The 21,140-nt window shown below is 49.1% G+C and overlaps 2 protein-coding genes across 3 annotated transcripts in view; both read left to right on the forward strand.

Annotated features, from left to right (window-relative positions):
* The window catches only part of LOC129833652 (histone lysine acetyltransferase CREBBP-like), a gene marked incomplete in the record, with an annotated part of 27,301 nt that extends 24,682 nt beyond the window's left edge, over positions 1-2,619 (forward strand). For both annotated transcript variants that reach the window (XM_055898364.1, XM_055898365.1), the window contains 1 exon segment: positions 1-2,619. In XM_055898364.1, the coding sequence (XP_055754339.1) occupies positions 1-1,626 (1,626 nt within the window).
* A 422-nt stretch (positions 2,620-3,041) lies between these two features.
* On the forward strand, positions 3,042-19,391 carry trap1 (TNF receptor-associated protein 1). The gene is made up of 18 exons (XM_055898367.1): positions 3,042-3,248; positions 3,764-4,030; positions 4,253-4,335; positions 4,502-4,642; positions 5,012-5,083; positions 5,623-5,783; positions 6,009-6,118; positions 6,294-6,367; positions 6,779-6,934; positions 7,227-7,347; positions 7,512-7,581; positions 7,856-8,003; positions 10,833-11,018; positions 11,259-11,397; positions 12,368-12,453; positions 16,135-16,280; positions 17,741-17,813; positions 18,345-19,391. The coding sequence occupies exons 1-18, from the start codon at positions 3,131-3,133 to the stop codon at positions 18,444-18,446; spliced, it is 2,253 nt and encodes a 750-aa protein (XP_055754342.1). The 5' UTR covers positions 3,042-3,130; the 3' UTR covers positions 18,447-19,391.
* The last annotated feature ends 1,749 nt before the right edge of the window (positions 19,392-21,140 follow it).

Raw genomic sequence — 21,140 nt, forward strand, 5'->3', positions numbered from 1 at the left:
CCACAACAACAACAACCGCCCCCGCTGGCCGCTCTGAAGATGGCCCGGCACATAGAGATGGTGGCCAAGGCCAAGCAGCAGCAGCAGCAGCAGCAGCAGCAACAACAACAACAGAACTACAACATGAACATGCCCAACGGTGTGCCCATGAACCACCCCCGCATGGTGGGGCCTATGCAAGGTCAGATGGGGCCAGGGCAGATGCAGCAGATGATGGGGCCCCGGGGCCCCCAAGTGATGCAGCAGGGCCAGTGGGGCCCCCAGGGGGGGATGCAGCAGAACCCCCTCCAGAACCCCCAAGCGGTCCAACAACAGCAGCAAGGCCTACCCCAGCAAGGTGGCCCCATGGCCCCCCAACAGGCTCAGGGAAACTCCACTCAGTTGATGCAGCAGCGGCCCATGATGCAGCAGCAGCCCGGTCTTCAGATGCCTGGTGGGGTCCACATGCCCCCCCAGGGTCCCCCTCAGCAGCAGGGCATGACGCCCCAGCAACAAGGGGGCATGCCCCGGGGCATCCCGGGAAACATCGCCCCCAATGCCCTGCAGGACCTCCTGAGGACCCTCAAGTCGCCCAGCTCTCCCCAGCAGCAGCAGCAGGTGCTCAACATCCTCAAGTCCAACCCCCACCTCATGGCCGCCTTCATCAAGCAGCGCACTGCCAAGTACCAGGCAAGCCAACTTCCGGGCCAGCAGCAGCAGCAGAACCCCCAACAACAACAACAGCAGCAGAACCCCCAGGCGATCCTGGGAGGCCAGGCTGGGATGCAGGCCATGGCTGCTGCCATGCAGGCTGGGGCGGTGCAGCAGAGGCCGGGGGTGGGCATGCCCCCCCAGCAGCAGCAGCAGCCTGGCCCTCAGCAGGTTGGTGGCCCCCAGGGTATGGGCCCACAGGGACAACAGCTGATGAACATACACAACGGCAACCCCCAGCTCTACCGCAGGCAGCTGCTCCGGATGCAGCAGCAGCAGCAACAACAACAACAGCAACAAGGAGCCATGCCCCAGGGCCTTCCAGGCCAGTTCCCCCAGCAGCAGGGAGGAGCAGCCAGCTACTCCCAGCTCCGCATGCAGCAGCAGAGGGTCATGCATCTCCCCCCCATGGCCCAGATGGGGCAGCCCGGCATGGGCATGGACGGGCCCCAGGCCCAAAACCTCCTCCAGCAGAGGATGCTCCAGCAGCAACAGCAGATGCTGAAACAGCAGATGGGCTCTCCAGCCCAGGCCAACTCCATGAGCCCCCAGCCCCACATGCTCCAAGGACAGCCCCAGGGAGGAGCTCACCTGCCTGGCCAGGCAATGGGCAACGCCCTGGGCAACCAGGTTAGGTCTCCAGCCCCGGTGCAGTCGCCCCACCCTCCCTCACAGCAGCCCCCACATTCCAGCCCCTCCCCCCGGATACAGCCCCATCCCTCACCCCAGCACGCCAACCTCCACTCCGGCTCACCCCACCCCAGTCTGGGGGGCCTCATGCCAGGCTCCATGGACCAGGGACACATGGGCACGCCCGAGCAGAGCGCCATGCTCCCGCAGCTTAACACGCCCAGCCGTGGCAGGCTTAGCAATGACTTGAATATGGTGGGCGACACCACAGGAGACACACTCGAGAAGTTTGTTGAAGGATTGTAGCATTTTGTGACGAGACTTGTTTGGTTTTCTCGGTTTTCCACAAATAACTTTTTGTACTGACTGCTATGTAAAGAGATGAGGCCTAAGGACTGTGAACCTTTACTTAAACCAAGGGACTGCTATTTCTTCCAACAAAACGGAGGGATTTGAATAATTATTGCTGTTAAAGAGGAGAATGGGTGGGGGGGAAACACATATTTTGGGGTTCAGACCAGCCATGAAAATAATTTTGTTTTAATTTGTTTATTTTATTTTATGTCTCTGGTATGGAGTTTTTTTTTATGACACCTCTTCAAAACAAGTCTTTCATTTAATTTTTCAATGTTTTTATTTTGTACCTTTGCAAAAAAAATCATAGCGTTTTTGTGTTGAAGATTGTAAAATAATTTTGTCTGAACTTTTTGTGCCAGGTTTTGCATCTTTGCTCCCTCTTCATTCCTGGCTAATTTATTATTCTAATGTAACATTTTTTCAAAAACGGCACATGCCTTTAGGTGAGACTTATTTTCTTTCCATACTGCAGAAGAGTCCTTGTGGGATATTAACGTATTTGTATAGAGCTAGGAACTATCGCACACCCAAACACCATGTTGAGGTGAACTGACTCTCACAAATGCTCCTTCATCCACAGCTGCCAGAATGTTTGTTTTCTACTGGCTTGGAACCAGTATTTCTGTCCTCCAGATGTTGGACGTCTTTGTTGCTTTGTTTATCCTTCAATCTGAAGTCTTGATCCCCCCCCCCCCGAGCTTAACTGTGGCGAGGGTATACCTTTTGGCCTGCTTGCTGATTTGTGATTGGAGAGCATTCTGTGCATCTTTTTTCCTCTTGCATTAAACTTGAATTGAGGTGAAACTGTTCACTGTTGTAAATCATGCAGGTTGACAATGTAAATATGCAGAAAAAGAAGAATGAATCACTGTACAAACTGGTTAAAAATGACTCATTTCGTACTTATATACCATATTGTTAAATAAACTGTGTGCAAACAGACAACAATGGTGTTTGTATATTTTACATGTATTGTGTGCATGGCGATGGTGAAACTTCCTGTACTTCAGAGTCATGTAATGGTTTACCAAAAGATGACTTGATTACTTACAGCAAAACGTGCCATATTGGTGGTTGCAGACATAATGTAAAATAATTGATTGCTGCACAGTTAACCCATAACAGTATACACAACAATGACCTTCAATCAAAGGTAAATATTGGGAGTTTGGAATTGACAACTTCAAACATGTATACCTTTTCCTGTCTTGTAGATTTGTCTTAATGCAAATGTAGCTTATGCTGGGAATGGGGTTTTTCATTTGCACCAAAGTCTTCTGTCTAATGCCCTTATTTTCATTTATTTCTCACATCTCTCTACGCAGGCAATATGTTAGTAGCTTGAATTACGTAATCTTTGTGCGACTGTAAGAGGTCCTACTTGTGCTTGCAGTTGTCGCACTTCTGTTCAGCGTGTGTTGAATAGGTCAAACGACCTCTTGCTCTGTCAAAGATGTCTCGGTGCCTGAAATTGTTCAAATTCGCTTTGGGTTCTTCTCAAAGTGCCAACTCCAGGCTCCTGTCTTCTGGACGAGGATTGGGTACTAGGACTGTAGGACCATTCAGTGAAGGTAAGCCGCTCGCTAACGTTAGTTAGCTCATATAACTGCAGTGCTTAAGCTAGCTAACTAACGTTAGCGTGCTTAGCCTAACGTTATATTACACAAGATCACTCCCTGTCATATGCAACATGAACGTGTCGACGACTATGGAATGCGGTGTTTATTGACAAATGTGTCTAACTAGCCATCCAACTATTTTTGTATGAGCTTGCTAGCTTATTTTGATATTTGGCATCTGGTGAATGAATTAACGTTACAAATGTGACCGGACCATTGTATATAAATATGGGGACAGTTGCATGTCTGCCCCGTATCGCAGCACAGACGACCAGTATCTTTACCAAGGATGTATCCTTGACCTAACCTACAACTTCATTGTAAACTTGCATTCATGTTGCATCAGATAAATCCAAGGCAAGGACGTTCTAAAAGCGAACCATGACCACTGACACTCACTCAATGCGTTTGAATATTCAATATGATGATTGCATGACCTCACCCCACCTATCCCCTCCTGTCAACAGATGCCCATGTCAGGCAGCAGCAGAAACAATGGTCCAGAAGTGGCATGTGGAACCCCAGCCACCCAGGCCTCGGTCTCACCCAGTGTTCCTACTACAGCACCAAGGAAGCTGAGAGAGTGCCTCTGGATACAGATAAGGTTCTAGAAGCTGAGAAAGCTCCTGCGACGGAGAAGGTTGAAGAAGTAAAGAATATTCAAGAAGCAGAGGATAAAGCACCTGAAGAAGAACCCCTGCACACAATCATCCAAGACTCAGAGAATGTCCAAGGTGATATGTTTTCTGACCTCAGACCTGTTGTTAGCTAACATTCTCAGTTTTGTGCTATAACAATTGAAACTTCAACATCACTAGCCAGTGATTGTCATAGTATTATGCTTTGGCAACATGAATTGACACTAGATAGTTTTATGTGTAGCTTATGATACACTTTAATCCACATCCTGTGTCCTTAGCTTAGCATGCAAACAGTTTTCAATCTGATTTGTCCAGGCACCTTTTCCAAGCATGAGTTCCAGGCTGAGACCAAGAAACTCTTGGACATTGTTGCTAGATCTCTGTACTCTGAGAAGGAGGTGAGTGATGCCTGACCGGGCACAGCAACTTGAGAACTGATTGAATGTATATAAATTACTGATGGACCAGTGATAATGTGCTTGCCGTATCTAGCTAGGTATTTCAGGAACCTTACGCTAAGATAATCTGTGTTTGTAACCTTTTCCATCCTGGCCCATTGCTCAGGTGTTCATCCGTGAGCTGATCTCCAATGGCAGTGACGCCCTGGAGAAGCTGCGCCACCAGCTGATAACGGGAGGGGGCGACACGGCCCCCATGGAGATCCACCTACAGACGGACCAGGCCAAGGGCACCTTCACCATCCAGGTATGCCCAAACCAGGACGAGGGAGTAGGGTGGCTGTGGTAACTGATAACATGCTTTTAAGAGTTTATTTAAATTTTTATCTCATCTTTCTTAGAATTATTTTAGTCATGAATCATCGTGAAATGCTAATTTGATCGATTTAAAATGCACAATCACTGTTAGGTCTTCTATTCATCGTTTCAAAGTTCTGTATAGCACTGAATCAGTCTGCCACCTGGTGGATGAAACAGAACTTGCACAGTTATAAAACTTGCTGGCTGTAGTTCTGACAGCTGGCTGTAGTTCCAAAGATCGTGAGGAATGTACTACCAAATGGTCCTTTGCTCTTGGTGATGGCTTTACAGCAGACCATTTATCATCCTCTTTTAGGACACAGGAGTTGGGATGAACCAAGAGGAGCTGGTGGCCAACCTGGGGACTATCGCTCGCTCTGGATCCAAGGTAAACCTAGCTCTCTTTGTTACATCTCTTACATTTCCCCATTATCTGCCTTCCCATTTTTTAAATGTTTTAATTCCAATGACTTATATTCAAAATATCTATTATAGGGCTGTGACAATACCAGTATCACAATATTCTTTCCATGGCAAAAGTGAAAACACGAAGCAGGCAACTCTTTGGTCCTTTTAAAAACATGCTGAATGTAAATGATTGTGCCTTAGCTTGGAAAATAATGACATGACTCTGGATGACAGCGTAATGATCTTTGTTTCCAACAGTAGGGCTGTTTTCATACAGAAATTAAATACAATTTGTGGATTGTTTCTTTGTCACGTTACTAACGAGTGGTCACCATCTCTATAACGACATACTGGTATCGTCCCGCCCCAAATATATCATTATCTACAATCTCATTCAATTACAATGTCAGGGCCTTTCTCGTTTCATCAATTTGCTCACTTTTGTTGGTGTCTCTTTTCCATTCAATTTACATTTTACCCCTGCTTCCTCTCTTTCTATCCCCCATCCCTCCTTCCTAGGCTTTCCTGGATGCCCTGCAGAGCCAGGCGGAGGCCAGCAGCTCTATCATTGGTCAGTTTGGCGTGGGCTTCTACTCTGCCTTCATGGTGGCTGACCGTGTGGACGTCTACTCCCAGTCAGCCGAGCCCAGCAGCCCCGGATACAAGTGGTCCTCTGATGGGTAGGAGAGGAGGGAGGGATGGAGAGGGGAGGAATTTGATCAGTGTGAAAAGAGGAAGGGATGGTGAGAAAGAGGAGGATGAAGAGGGAGAGAGAAGGGATGGAGAGGTAGGTGGATGGATTGTGTGAGAATAGGGCGTGATAGCGAGGTATGTCTTAGTAACAAATTAGAATATGTTTCATGTAAAAGATACGGACCACAGTGTGTGATCTCTGTGATCCCCAGGTCTGGAGTGTTTGAGATAGCTGAGGCAAGTGGGGTCAGACCAGGCACTAAGATAGTGCTGCACCTCAAGGATGACTGCAAGGAGTTCTCTGCTGAGGACAGAGTCAAAGGTATGGATCATACAAGACCCCTTTGATAACTGTACTGTCTTTTATAGACATTCCACATGCATAGTAGACATTCATCATGCGTAATCGTTCCTGTAAGATTCATGTCAGTCTGTGTAAGCCTTGGAAGCTTGCTGCTTGTCCAGGCAGGACTAACAGATGTCATATGTTGTTGCAGAGGTGGTGACCAAATACAGCAACTTTGTCAGTTTCCCCATCTTCCTGAACGGACGACGACTCAACACTCTCCAGGTGAGCACCTGGCCCACTCTTCTGGTTCTATCGACTTCTTACAGGGCTGAGATGGACCACAGCGATTGCTTTTCATTGGACCACTCTGATTGTTGTGGCTTAATGTCCTTCATGGGGTTGTTAGTAAGGATTAGTTGAATTGCTGGACTTATCGATTAAGTGGCGTCCACACGGATTCTAATAGAGGGAATCAACTTATCAGGAAGGGAAACAAAGTCAAGAGACAAACTGATTGATACATGAATTGGCCCTGACAACTTATTGGTTGTGAACTTGTTGGACTGATTCCCAGTTATTAGTCCTATTTTGTAGTGGAGTGTGTGTCTGCCTGCCTGTCTGTGCAGTGAATGTGTGTACCTGCATACTCTGTGTGTAAGTGTATCCATCCGGTATATTAACGTCCCTCTCCAGGCCCTGTGGATGATGGAACCCAAGTCCATCAGTGAGTGGCAGCACGAGGAGTTCTACCGTTACGTGGCTCAGTCGTACGACAAGCCCCGTTACACACTGCACTACCGTGCTGACGCCCCCGTCAACATCCGCTCCATCTTCTACGTCCCAGACGTGGTGAGGAGGGAGGGGGGGGCAGGGTGGATCTTGGGGGTTGGGAGCAGAGGGCTAGGATGGGCTGGGGAGTGGGGATAGAGTGGTAGGGGGCACTTGGGCACCAAGGGTGGGAGTGGGGAGAGGAAGGGAGTAAAGATACTTGTTGAGGAAAAGAGAAACTAATAAGTGATGTTAAATGAGATCTTTCTGAGGTCAAGGCTCTGTGACATAATGAACACCACAGTTGTAAATGTTGACGTCCCGGTATGTTCATGACTGCCTGTAATATTACCGTGTGTCAATGTGTGAGCAGAAGCCATCCATGTTTGACGTGAGCAGAGAGATGGGCTCCAGTGTGGCTCTGTACAGCAGGAAGGTTCTCATCCAGACCAAGGCCACTGAAATCCTGCCCAAGTGGCTACGCTTCCTTAGAGGTCAGTCTTTACTCAGTACCTCCTCAGCTGTGCCCATCTTAATGTCTCCCTTGATCTTTCCCCTGACATCTGCCCTCTGGTGTGTTTCCTTGTCTGTCTCTTTCCGTGTTGATTGTAAATGCTAGTGTTACAGTATAACAGTGTGTTTATGTATTTGTATACAGGTGTGGTGGACAGTGAGGATATCCCATTGAACCTGAGCAGAGAGCTGCTGCAGGAGAGCACCCTCATCAGGTGAGACTGGAGCCCTACAACATCAGCTCTTTCCAGACAATGACACTGCTATGTCTAGTCTGTAGTACACATCACCCCTCTTTTCAATACAGCGTCTTTCTACTCCCGCTCCCTTACATCCACGGCTCTCTCACTCCCTTTTATTCTCTGATCTACGTTTCTCTCCCTCTCATGCTTTCCATCTCTCTCTCTGTCTCTCTCTCTCTCTCTCTGTCTCTCTCTCTGTCTCTCTCTCTGTCTCTCTCTCTGTCTCTCTCTCTGTCTCTCTCTACAGGAAGCTGAGGGATGTGCTACAGCAGCGTATCATCAAGTTCCTGATGGACCAGAGTAAGAAGGAACCTGAGAAGTACGCCAAGTTCTTTGAGGACTACGGCCTGTTCATCAGGGAGGGTATCGTCACCACGCAGGAGCAGGAAGTCAGGGTGAGACTGGGGGGCTGGGACAGGGGAGAGCAGGAAGTCAGGGTGAGACTAGGGGGCTGGGACAGGGGAGAGCAGGAAGTCAGGGTGAGACTGGGGGGCTGGGACAGGGGAGAGCAGGAAGTCAGGGTGAGATGGGGGCTGGGACAGGGGAGAGCAGGAAGTCAGGGTGAGACTGGGGGGCTGGGACAGGGGAGAGCAGGAAGTCAGGGTGAGACTAGGGGGCTGGGACAGGGGAGAGCAGGAAGTCAGGGTGAGACTGGGGGGCTGGGACAGGGGAGAGCAGGATGTCAGGGTGAGACTGGGGGGCTGGGACAGGGGAGAGCAGGAAGTCAGGGTGAGACTAGGGGGCTGGTACAGGGGAGAGCAGGAAGTCGGGGTGAGACTGGGGGGCTGGGACAGGGGAGAGCAGGAAGTCAGGGTGAGACTAGGGGGCTGGGACAGGGGAGAGCAGGAAGTCGGGGTGAGATGGGGGCTGGGACAGGGGAGAGCAGGAAGTCAGGGTGAGACTGGGGGGCTGGGACAGGGGAGAGCAGGAAGTCAGGGTGAGACTGGGGGGCTGGGACAGGGGAGAGCAGGAAGTCAGGGTGAGACTAGGGGGCTGGGACAGGGGAGAGCAGGAAGTCAGGGTGAGATGGGGGCTGGGACAGGGGAGAGCAGGAAGTCAGGGTGAGACTGGGGGGCTGGGACAGGGGAGAGCAGGATGTCAGGGTGAGACTGGGGGGCTGGGACAGGGGAGAGCAGGATGTCAGGGTGAGACTGGGGGGCTGGGACAGGGGAGAGCAGGACGTCAGGGTGAGACTGGGGGGCTGGGACAGGGGAGAGCAGGAAGTCAGGGTGAGACTGGGGGGCTGGGACAGGGGAGAGCAGGAAGTCAGGGTGAGACTGGGGGGCTGGGACAGGGGAGAGCAGGAAGTCAGGGTGAGACTGGGGGGCTGGGACGGGAGAGCAGGAAGTCAGGGTGAGACTGGGACAGGGGAGAGCAGGGAGTCAGGCTGAGACTGGGGGGCTGGGACAGGGGAGAGCAGGGAGTCGGGTGAGACTAGGGGGCTGGGACAGGGGAGAGCAGGAAGTCAGGGTGAGACTGGGGGGCTGGGACAGGGGAGAGCAGGGAGTCAGGGTGAGACGGGGGGGCTGGGACAGGGGAGAGCAGGGAGTCGGGGTGAGACTGGGGGGCTGGGACAGGGGAGAGCAGGGAGTCAGGGTGAGACTGGGACAGGGGAGAGCAGGGAGTCAGGCTGAGACTGGGGGGCTGGGACAGGGGAGAGCAGGGAGTCGGGGTGAGACTGGGGGGCTGGGGCAGGGGAGAGCAGGGAGTCGGGGTGAGACTGGGGGGCTGGGACAGGGGAGAGCAGGGAGTCGGGGTGAGACTGGGGGGCTGGGACAGGGGAGAGCAGGGAGTCGGGGTGAGACTGGGGGGCTGGGACAGGGGAGAGCAGGAAGTCAGGGTGAGACTAGGGGGCTGGGACAGGGGAGAGCAGGAAGTCAGGGTGAGACTGGGGGGCTGGGACAGGGGAGAGCAGGGAGTCAGGGTGAGACTGGGGGGCTGGGACAGGGGAGAGCAGGGAGTCGGGGTGAGACTGGGGGGCTGGGACAGGGGAGAGCAGGGAGTCAGGGTGAGACTGGGACAGGGGAGAGCAGGGAGTCAGGCTGAGACTGGGGGGCTGGGACAGGGGAGAGCAGGGAGTCGGGGTGAGACTGGGGGGCTGGGACAGGGGAGAGCAGGGAGTCGGGGTGAGACTGGGGGGCTGGGACAGGGGAGAGCAGGGAGTCGGGGTGAGACTGGGGGGCTGGGACAGGGGAGAGCAGGGAGTCGGGGTGAGACTGGGGGGCTGGGACAGGGGAGAGCAGGGAGTCGGGGTGAGACTGGGGGGCTGGGACAGGGGAGAGCAGGGAGTCGGGGTGAGACTGGGGGGCTGGGACAGGGGAGAGCAGGGAGTCGGGGTGAGACTGGGGGGCTGGGACAGGGGAGAGCAGGGAGAGCAGGGAGTCAGGGTGAGACTGGGGGGCTGGGACAAGGGAGAGCAGGGAGTCAGGGTGAGACTGGGGGGCTGGGACAGGGGAGAGCGGGGAGTCAGGGTGAGACTGGGGGGCTGGGACAGGGGAGAGCAGGGAGTCAGGGTGAGACTGGGACAGGGGAGAGCAGGGAGTAAGGGTGAGACTGGGGGGCTGGGACAGGGGAGAGCAGGGAGTCAGGGTGAGACTGGGACAGGGGAGAGCAGGGAGTCAGGGTGAGACTGGGACAGGGGAGAGCAGGGAGTCAGGGTGAGACTGGGACAGGGGAGAGCAGGGAGTCAGGGTGAGACTGGGACAGGGGAGAGCAGGGAGTCAGGGTGAGACTGGGACAGGGGAGAGCAGGGAGTCAGGGTGAGACTGGGACAGGGGAGAGCAGGGAGTCAGGGTGAGACTGGGACAGGGGAGAGCAGGGAGTCAGGGTGAGACTGGGACAGGGGAGAGCAGGGAGTCAGGGTGAGACTGGGACAGGGGAGAGCAGGGAGTCAGGGTGAGACTGGGACAGGGGAGAGCAGGGAGTCAGGGTGAGACTGGGACAGGGGAGAGCAGGGAGTCAGGGTGAGACTAGGGGGCTGGGACAGGGGAGAGCAGGGAGTCAGGGTGAGACTGGGACAGGGGAGAGCAGGGAGTCAGCGTGAGACTGGGACAGGGGACTGCTGGGGTGGAGGAATGAAAAAATGGTATGCATGTTGGTTTTTTGGGGAAGGGAACGAGGATTATGTCCTAGGAATCAGAAATGTGAATTATGTCAGTCATGTACCACACTCATTATTACTGTCTTCTCTTGTCCTTTCTGTCTCTCTTGCTCTCTTTGTACAGGAGGACATAGGCAAGCTGTTGAGGTTTGAGTCTTCGGCGCTACCCGCAGGCCAGCAGACCAACCTGAAGGAGTACGGCTCCCGTATGAAGGCCGGGACACGTAACATCTACTACCTGTGTGCCCCAAACCGACACCTGGCTGAACACTCCCCCTACTTTGAGGCCATGAAGCAGAAAGACATGGAGGTGAGATGTTTTCAGATAGCCTGCTACCAGATCTGTTGTCTTGCTAACTCTCCTATGAGCATTGTCATGTCAAACAACGACTGCAGATCTGGGACCAGGCTACTTTTCAGATGGGAATATAAGACAGCGGTGATGGTGGGAGTCTGTCACTTCATCAGTGGTGGGCAGGTTTTCATCATTACTCCCTGTAATTGTTGTCAGTGTCTAACTTCTTCTTTCTCTTGTTTTCTTTGTCTCCAGGTGCTGTTCTGCTATGAGCAGTTTGACGAGCTCACCCTCCTGCACCTCAGAGAGTTTGACAAGAAGAAGCTGATCTCTGTGGAAACAGACATTGTGGTGGACCATTACAAGGAAGAGAAGTACCAGGACAGCAAGCCAGGTAAGACCCATCTCTCTCTGACCATTTCACTGAATGCTGTGTGAAGTTAGATTCATTTGAGGGGAAATCCTTGGTTCCATTTATGTCACATTTTCACCTGATCATGCATAGATATCAATAACCAGGTTTCCATCCAACCTGTTAATGCCAGGGAAGTTCCTCGGATAATGTCATGACAGGCCTGAGGGAAACAGCTCATTTGTCGGTCAACTTTCCAAATGTCAACAAAATATGATGGACAATGTGGGATATTTTTGTGTCTGTAAAATTAATTATGTGAGAAATGTCGGTGGATACGCTTTTATGTGAAAGTATTGTGTGGTCCTCTCACTAGGACTGGGGAAAGCATGCCGTTTATTAGGCTACAGGTGGAACTTCTGATGAACTTGACAGGGTGGTGAAAGTGCACAGTGATCTTGATGCTCCTTTCTAATAAATCTCCAGGGTCTGATTCTGGTGATGCTTGGCTGCCGTTTGACTAAAGTAATTTAGCTCTTTTGTCCATAATAATCTCATGTAGGCTATACCAGCACTGTATCTGCCAGCTGTCGGCTGGAGCGCCCTGCCAACACCAGAGTGGACACGCTCTCTATTTAACACATGTGTTGTGTGAGAACCATCAGTAGTGTTGAAAATGCAATAGAAACCCATTTAACATGTCTTTTTTATTCAGTAAAAATGCAAAAGGTGTTTTATGTACATCACGTCCTCACGCACAGCCCTTTATCCCCAACAAGTGACTTTGATGAAAACATATCTATGGTGGGAAATTGCGCAGGTTTTTATGCAGATTTTTTGAATATTCCCATGAAAATCTGTCACCAATTGGATGGAATCCTAACTAATGGGAGACGAAGTGAAATGTGCCCCTTAGCCTCCAACCACAGAGCTAATCTAGGAGTTCACCTAGCTTCAGAAAGTAATATGAAGTACTCTAAAACTAACTCCGTGTTCTCTCCTGTGTCTATAGCCTCTGAGCGTCTGACAGAGGAGCAGGCTGAGGACCTGATCTCCTGGATGAGGAACAATCTGGGAAACAGAGTCACCAACATCAAGGTACTGTTACCCTACCATCACTATCTACACTAGTCACCAATATCAGGGTACTGTTACCCGACCATCACTATCTAAACTAGTCACCAACATCAGGGTACTGTTACCCTACCATCACTATCTACACTAGTCACCAACATCAAGGTACTGTTACCCTACCATCACTATCTACACTAGTCTACCAACATCAGGGTACTGTTACCCTACCATCACTATCTAAACTAGTCACCAACATCAGGGTACTGTTACCCTACCATCACTATCTACACTAGTCACCAACATCAAGGTACTGTTACCCTACCATCACTATCTACACTAGTCACCAACATCAGGGTACTGTTACCCTACCATCACTATCTACACTAGTCTACCAACATCAGGGTACTGTTACCCTACCATCACTATCTACACTAGTCTACCAACATCAAGGTACTGTTACCCTACCATCACTATCTACACTAGTCACCAACATCAGGGTACTGTTACCCTACCATCACTATCTACACTAGTCACCAACATCAGGGTACTGTTACCCTACCATCACTATCTACACTAGTCACCAACATCAGGGTACTGTTACCCTACCATCACTATCTAAACTAGTCACCAACATCAGGGTACTGTTACCCTACCATCACTATCTACACTAGTCACCAACATCAGGGTACTGTTACCCTACCATCACTATCTACACTAGTCACCAACATCAGGGTACTGTTACCCTACCATCACTATCTACACTAGTCACCAACATCAAGGTACTGTTACCCTACCATCACTATCTACACTAGTCACCAACATCAAGGTACTGTTACCCTACCATCACTATCTACACTAGTCACCAACATCAAGGTACTGTTACCCTACCATCACTATCTACACTAGTCACCAACATCAAGGTACTGTTACCCTACCATCACTATCTACACTAGTCACCAACATCAAGGTACTGTTACCCTACCATCACTATCTACACTAGTCACCAACATCAAGGTACTGTTACCCTACCATCACTATCTACACTAGTCACCAACATCAGGGTACTGTTACCCTACCATCACTATCTACACTAGTCACCAACATCAAGGTACTGTTACCCTACCATCATTATCTAAACTAGTCACCAACATCAGGGTACTGTTACCCTACCATCACTATCTACACTAGTCAGCAACATCAAGGTACTGTTACCCTACCGTCACTATCTACACTAGTCACCAACATCAGGGTACTGTTACCCTACCGTCACTATCTACACTAGTCACCAACATCAGGGTACTGTTACCCTACCGTCACTATCTACACTAGTCACCAACATCAGGGTACTGTTACCCTACCGTCACTATCTACACTAGTCACCAACATCAGGGTACTGTTACCCTACCGTCACTATCTAAACTAGTCACCAACATCAGGGTACTGTTACCCTACCATCACTATCTACACTAGTCACCAACATCAGGGTACTGTTACCCTACCATCACTATCTACACTAGTCTACCAACATCAGGGTACTGTTACCCTACCATCACTATCTACACTAGTCACCAACATCAGGGTACTGTTACCCTACCATCACTATCTACACTAGTCTACCAACATCAGGGTACTGTTACCCTACCATCACTATCTACACTAGTCTACCAACATCAAGGTACTGTTACCCTACCATGACTATCTACACTAGTCACCAACATCAGGGTACTGTTACCCTACCATCACTATCTACACTAGTCACCAACATCAGGGTACTGTTACCCTACCATCACTATCTACACTAGTCACCAACATCAGGGTACTGTTACCCTACCATCACTATCTACACTAGTCACCAACATCAGGGTACTGTTACCCTACCATCACTATCTACACTAGTCACCAACATCAGGGTACTGTTACCCTACCATCACTATCTACACTAGTCACCAACATCAAGGTACTGTTACCCTACCATCACTATCTACACTAGTCACCAACATCAAGGGACTGTTACCCTACCATCACTATCTACACTAGTCACCAACATCAGGGTACTGTTACCCTACCATCACTATCTACACTAGTCACCAACATCAGGGTACTGTTACCCTACCATCACTATCTACACTAGTCACCAACATCAAGGTACTGTTACCCTACCATCACTATCTACACTAGTCACCAACATCAGGGTACTGTTACCCTACCATCACTATCTACACTAGTCAACCAACATCAGGGTACTGTTACCCTACCATCACTATCTACACTAGTCACCAACATCAGGGTACTGTTACCCTACCATCACTATCTACACTAGTCTACCAACATCAGGGTACTGTTACCCTACCATCACTATCTACACTAGTCTACCAACATCAAGGTACTGTTACCCTACCATCACTATCTACACTAGTCACCAACATCAGGGTACTGTTACCCTACCATCACTATCTACACTAGTCACCAACATCAGGGTACTGTTACCCTACCATCACTATCTACACTAGTCACCAACATCAGGGTACTGTTACCCTACCATCACTATCTACACTAGTCACCAACATCAGGGTACTGTTACCCTACCATCACTATCTACACTAGTCACCAACATCAGGGTACTGTTACCCTACCATCACTATCTACACTAGTCACCAACATCAGGGTACTGTTACCCTACCATCACTATCTACACTAGTCACCAACATCAAGGTACTGTTACCCTACCATCACTATCTACACTAGTCACCAATATCAGGGTACTGTTACCCTACCATCACTATCTACACTAGTCACCAACATCAAGGTACTGTTACCCTACCATCACTATCTACACTAGTCTACCAACATCAGGGTACTGTTACCCTACCATCACTATCTACACTAGTCACCAACATCAGGGTACTGTTACCCTACCATCACTATCTACACTAGTCTACCAACATCAGGGTACTGTTACCCTACCATCACTATCTACACTAGTCACCAACATCAGGGTACTGTTACCCTACCATCACTATCTACACTAGTCTACCAACATCAGGGTACTGTTACCCTACCATCACTATCTACACTAGTCTACCAACATCAAGGTACTGTTACCCTACCATCACTATCTACACTAGTCACCAACATCAGGGTACTGTTACCCTACCATCACTATCTACACTAGTCACCAACATCAGGGTACTGTTACCCTACCATCACTATCTACACTAGTCACCAACATCAGGGTACTGTTACCCTACCATCACTATCTACACTAGTCACCAACATCAGGGTACTGTTACCCTACCATCACTATCTACACTAGTCTACCAACATCAGGGTACTGTTACCCTACCATCACTATCTACACTAGTCTACCAACATCAGGGTACTGTTACCCTACCATCACTATCTACACTAGTCTACCAACATCAGGGTACTGTTACCCTACCATCACTATCTACACTAGTCACCAACATCAGGGTACTGTTACCCTACCATCACTATCTACACTAGTCTACCATTACCATGATCACTATAACCCAGTGGGAAACGGTCCAGGGCCTCTTCCGTGGTCTTGTGTGACTGATTTGATCCAGCCTATATATACAGTAACTACTGGCTAACTGGACTTTGGTACTGTATGTAAGAATCAGTCCATTTGTAAGGTTTCCTTTGTTTGTCTGTGACTGCTCACTCTTCACCTTTGACCTCCAGGTGACCCCTCGTCTGGACACCCATCCGGCCATGATCACGGTGTTGGAGATGGGTGCCGCACGCCACTTCCTGCGTACCCAGCAGATGGCCCGCAGCACAGAGGAGAGGGCCCAGATACTGCAGCCCACCCTGGAAATCAACGCTGGGTACAGGAGGGGGAGGGGAGAGGGATCTCTAAATCGAGGCGTTTTATATGTGCAAATCCATAAGTTTCAAGTTTTATTTGTCACATGCACAAGTGAAATGCTTAACTTGTAAGCCACAGTTGTCAAACTCATTCCACGGGGGGCTGAGTGTCTGCGTGTTTTCGCTCCTCCCTTATACACTGCTCAAAAAAATGAAGGGAACACTTAAAGAACACACTGTAACTCCAAGACCTCCAGCAGGCCACAAATGTGCATGTGTCAGCATATGGTCTCACAAGAGGTCTGAGGATCTCATCTCGGTGCCTAATGGCAGTCAGGCTACCTCTGGCGAGCCCACGGAGGGCTGTGCGGCCCCACAAAGAAATGCCACCCCACACCATGACTGACCCATCGCCAAACCGGTCATGCTGGAGGATGTTGCAGGCAGCAGAACATTCTCCACGGCGTCTCCAGACTCTGTCACGTCTGTCACATGTGCTCATGTGCTCAGTGTGAACCTGCTTTCATCTGTGAAGAGCACAGGGCGCCAGTGGCGAATTTGCCAATCTTGGTGTTCTCTTGCAAATGCCAAACGTCCTGCACGGTGTTGGGCTGTAAGCACAACCCCCACCTGTGGACGTCGGGCCCTCATACAACCCTCAAGGAGTCTGTTTCTGACCGTTTGAGCAAACACATGCACATTTGTGGCCTGCTGGAGGTCATTTTGCAGTGCTCCTTCTTGCACAAAGGCGGAGGTAGCGGTCCTGCTGCTGGGTTGTTGCCCTCCTACGGCCTCCTCCACGTCTCCTGATGTACTGGCATGTCTCCTGGTAGCGCCTGCATGCTCTGGACACTACGCTGACAGACACAGCAAACCTTCTTGCCACAGTTCGCATTGATGTGCCATCCTGGATGAACTGCACTACCTGAGCCACTTGTGTGGGTTGTAGACTCCATCTCATGCTACCACTAGAGTGAGAGCACCGCCAGCATTCAAAAGTGACCAAAACATCAGCCAGGAAGCATAGGAACTGAGAAGTGGTCTGTGGTCACCACCTGCAGAATCACTCCTTTTTTGGGGGTGTCTTGCTAATTGCCTATAATTTCCACCTTTTGTCTATTCCATTTGCACAACAGCATGTGCAATGTATTGTCAATCAGTGTTGCTTCCTAAGTGGACAGTTTGATTTCACAGAAGTGTGATTGACTTGGAGTTACATTGTGTTGTTTAAGTGTTCCCTTTATTTTTTTGAGCAGTGTACTTGATTGATGAAGTAACATCACTAATTAGTTAGGAACTCCCCACACCTGGTTGTCTAGGGCTTTATTGAAAGGAAAAACCAAAAACCTGCAGACACTAGGCCCTCCGTGGAATGAGTTTGACACCCCTGTTGTAAGCCCTTCCCAACAACGCAGTATTCAATGTCAAAATAGTATTGTGTTGATTTGTGCTTGTCTCCTGCTCTCCCTTTCCTCTATAGTCATGACCTCATCAAGAAGATGCACTCACTGAAGGAGTCCGACTCTGCACTCGCACAACTGCTGCTGGAGCAGGTAGAGTACACTCTCCTGGGTCACACTCTCCTGGGTCACACTCTCCTGGGTCACACTCTCCTGGGTCACACTCTCCTGGGTCACACTCTCCTGGGTCACACTCTCCTGGGTCACACTCTCCTGGGTCACACTCTCCTGGGTCACACTCTCCTGGGTCACACTCTCCTGGGTCACACTCCCTACACTTTGGGGTCTGAAGCCATATTAAGCTGGGACCAGGGTTTGAGCCCATTCCATTTACAATGTAATTTCAGTTTACTTCCTGAATTGTACTGAATTGAAATGGAATTTACCCTCAACACTGGTTGACACAAACATTATCAGCATTTAAAAACATGGTAGTTAGATTCTCTGTAAATGGGGCTCTTCAGGACATTCATAGTTCTCTGAGCTTAATGGCATTCTGTTTCACTCTCATATCTGTTGTTCGGACTCCTAGATGTCAAACTCAGATGAAGCCTTTAGAGGGTGGTATTAGACCAGTCTTGCATGTGTCTCTAACCCGTGCCCCTTCTGATCCTTGACCTCAAGATCTACGACAACGCCATGATCGCAGCGGGCCTCAACGACGACCCCCGACCCATGATCGCCCGCCTCAACGACCTGCTGACTAGAGCGCTGGAGAAACACTGAGACGTCGCGGCCGTCACCTGTAGGGCCTATAGACACTACAGTCACTGCCTGGTTTAACTCCCCGTCTCCCCAACCAACCGTCCTACTGGTCAGGTCACTGTAGGCCCTACATAGACATGTGACCTGGCTCTACATGCTGCAGATACTACCCCCATAAACAACACACTGCTCTGGTGGCCTTTCCACATTCAGGCCTGCCCATCTATACCCCAGAAAAGTCCCTTCAATACCAACGGACTGTTTGAGGAGAGCAGGGAGGCTTTGGCCTGCTCAGAGACCTGAAAATGGAGCAGACGGACACGACTCAAGCTGTGGATTTGTGTGCTGCTCCGACTCTCCAGCAGTGTTTACTCATGTTGTGTGTGTGATGACCGAGATATGTATAAGACTGTGCCATGAGCAGAGTGGAACCCCAGATCTGAAGAATGGGTTAGGGCTTTGTAAAGGAAGTCTTATTGACATTGGGACTGGTGTAATAATTGTACACATTTCCATGGCGTTCATACTTCCTAGATGACCGTTCAATACAGTTGTTACTGTTGGCCCTCTTCTTTTTCTTCCTATTTTAGTTTTTGGCATCTTGATTCGGGTTCCTCATTTTTTTTTTTGTGCCCTTTTTTTGTTACTTGATATTTTGTTACGTGATATTTTCCTCCCAGCTATTCCTCAGATATGATGGTTGGCAATCCCAATATTTGAGCCATAGATTCCTGTCCTTCAGAGAAGAATATTGAAACTGACTGTAAAGACTTATTTTACAATTAGATGTGTTGCTGAGAGAAATTTGTACAAGATTGTATATTACCATCTGTCTGTGGAATTTGACAACTGTCTTAATTCAGTGCTCAAGTTATCCAGACATCGAAGAATGAGCGCTTCTAATACCCAGATTGTAAAGTATGATACTGATGTATTGTGAATAAAACACAATTACTGAAACCTGTGGATTGACCTCTAGAGACCCGTTTATACCTGGTGCTAACATGCGTAATGCGTCCTGTAGTCAGGCACACGGTCTAGCTGGATGTCTCATGTAAACAGATATGGATTATGCAACCATTTAAGGCTGGGATTCAATCCATTCTGTATTATAGCACAACATTTTACAGGTAATTTCTGATTGAGTCACAATCTGCAGAGATTACCGTAAATGCGGTATCCGTGGACGTAGAGGAAAATGTCTTTAAAAGCTGAATTGGTGGCCTTCCAGCCTGCTGCTCTATGGACTGAATGTATCTAAAAATATTACTCAAATAAGATGGACCAGGAAAAATAAGCCATTTTAATACCATGTGTAGATGAGGCAAAGCTTCATCAGATAGTGATGGGATCTCCACCCTTGCCGACGCACTTTCTCAAAAAATGCTTTGGCAAGATTAAAACCTGTGACACCTCTTTTTCACATATTTAAAGGTAGTACACTGAACAAAAATATAAACACATGTAAAGTGTTGGTTTCATGAGCTGAAATAAAAGATCCCAGACATTTTCCATATACACAAAAAGCTTATTTCTTTCAAATTTTGTGCAGAAATGTGTTTACATCTGTTAGTGAGCATTTCTCCTTTGCTCAGATCAGGGCTGCCCAACCCTCTTCCTGGAGATCTACAGTCCTGTGGGTTTTCAGTCCAACCCTAATTTAACACACCTGATTCTACTAATTAGCTGCTCAAAAATACCTTAACGAGCTGAATCAGATACGCTGCTAAATATAGGGTTGGACTGAACCTACAGGACAGTAGATCTCCAGGAAGTGGGTTGGGCAGCCCTGGCCTAGATAATCCATCCACCTGACAGGTGTAGCATATCAAGAGGCTGATTAAACAGCATGATCAATACACATATGCACCTTGTGCTGGGGACACAACACAATTCCACAGATGTCTCAAGTTTTGAGCAGCTCTACCATAAACTGTCTCCAATGTAATTTTATATATTTTGGCAGTACGTCTGACCAGCCTCACAATCGCAGACCACGAGTAACCACGCCAGACCAGGACCTCCACATCTAGCTTCCTCACCTGTGAGATCGTCTGAGGGGGGAAAGAGTGGTGAGTATTTCTGTCTGCAATAAAGCCCTTTTGTGGGGACAAACTCCTTCTGATTGGCTGGGACTGGCTCCCCAGTGGGTGGGCCTAGCTGCCGGGCCTATGGCTGCACCACTGCCCAGTTATGTGAAATCCATAGATTAGGGCCTAATGAATTTATTTCTTATATGAACTGTAACTCAGTCAAATCTTTTAAATTGTTGCATGTTGCGTTTATATTTTTGTTCAGTGTAGATTAGAAATGTGATTAGTTAAGAATGTTGGGTAAGGTTGGAAAACAAGTCGCTACCAGGATTTGAACTGGTAACCTTGCAAGTCACAACCTGCATTTAACACCCTCCCTCCACATCCAACCTACCTTCTTAAAAACATTTATTTTATTTGACCTTCATCTGTAAACTGGTCATGGCTAGAAGGGATCCAGCTTTTGTCAGAATTTACTTGTCGTTGCAGGTTTAGGAGAATTAGGTTAAGAAAAGGGTTAGGGTTAGCTCAAATGCAAAAAATAAATACAAAAAAGTTACTTTTGACAAAAGCTGGACCGTGTAAACTCCATCCACTGACATGCCACTCTACACTGCCCACTGAGCTTTCATCCAACCAATCAAATTAGTTCTGCCTTTGAGGCGGAGCTTCTCTGAGAACA

The sequence above is a fragment of the Salvelinus fontinalis genome, chromosome 34, assembly GCF_029448725.1.
Source record: "Salvelinus fontinalis isolate EN_2023a chromosome 34, ASM2944872v1, whole genome shotgun sequence".
In the NCBI taxonomy this organism is placed as follows: domain Eukaryota; kingdom Metazoa; phylum Chordata; class Actinopteri; order Salmoniformes; family Salmonidae; genus Salvelinus; species Salvelinus fontinalis.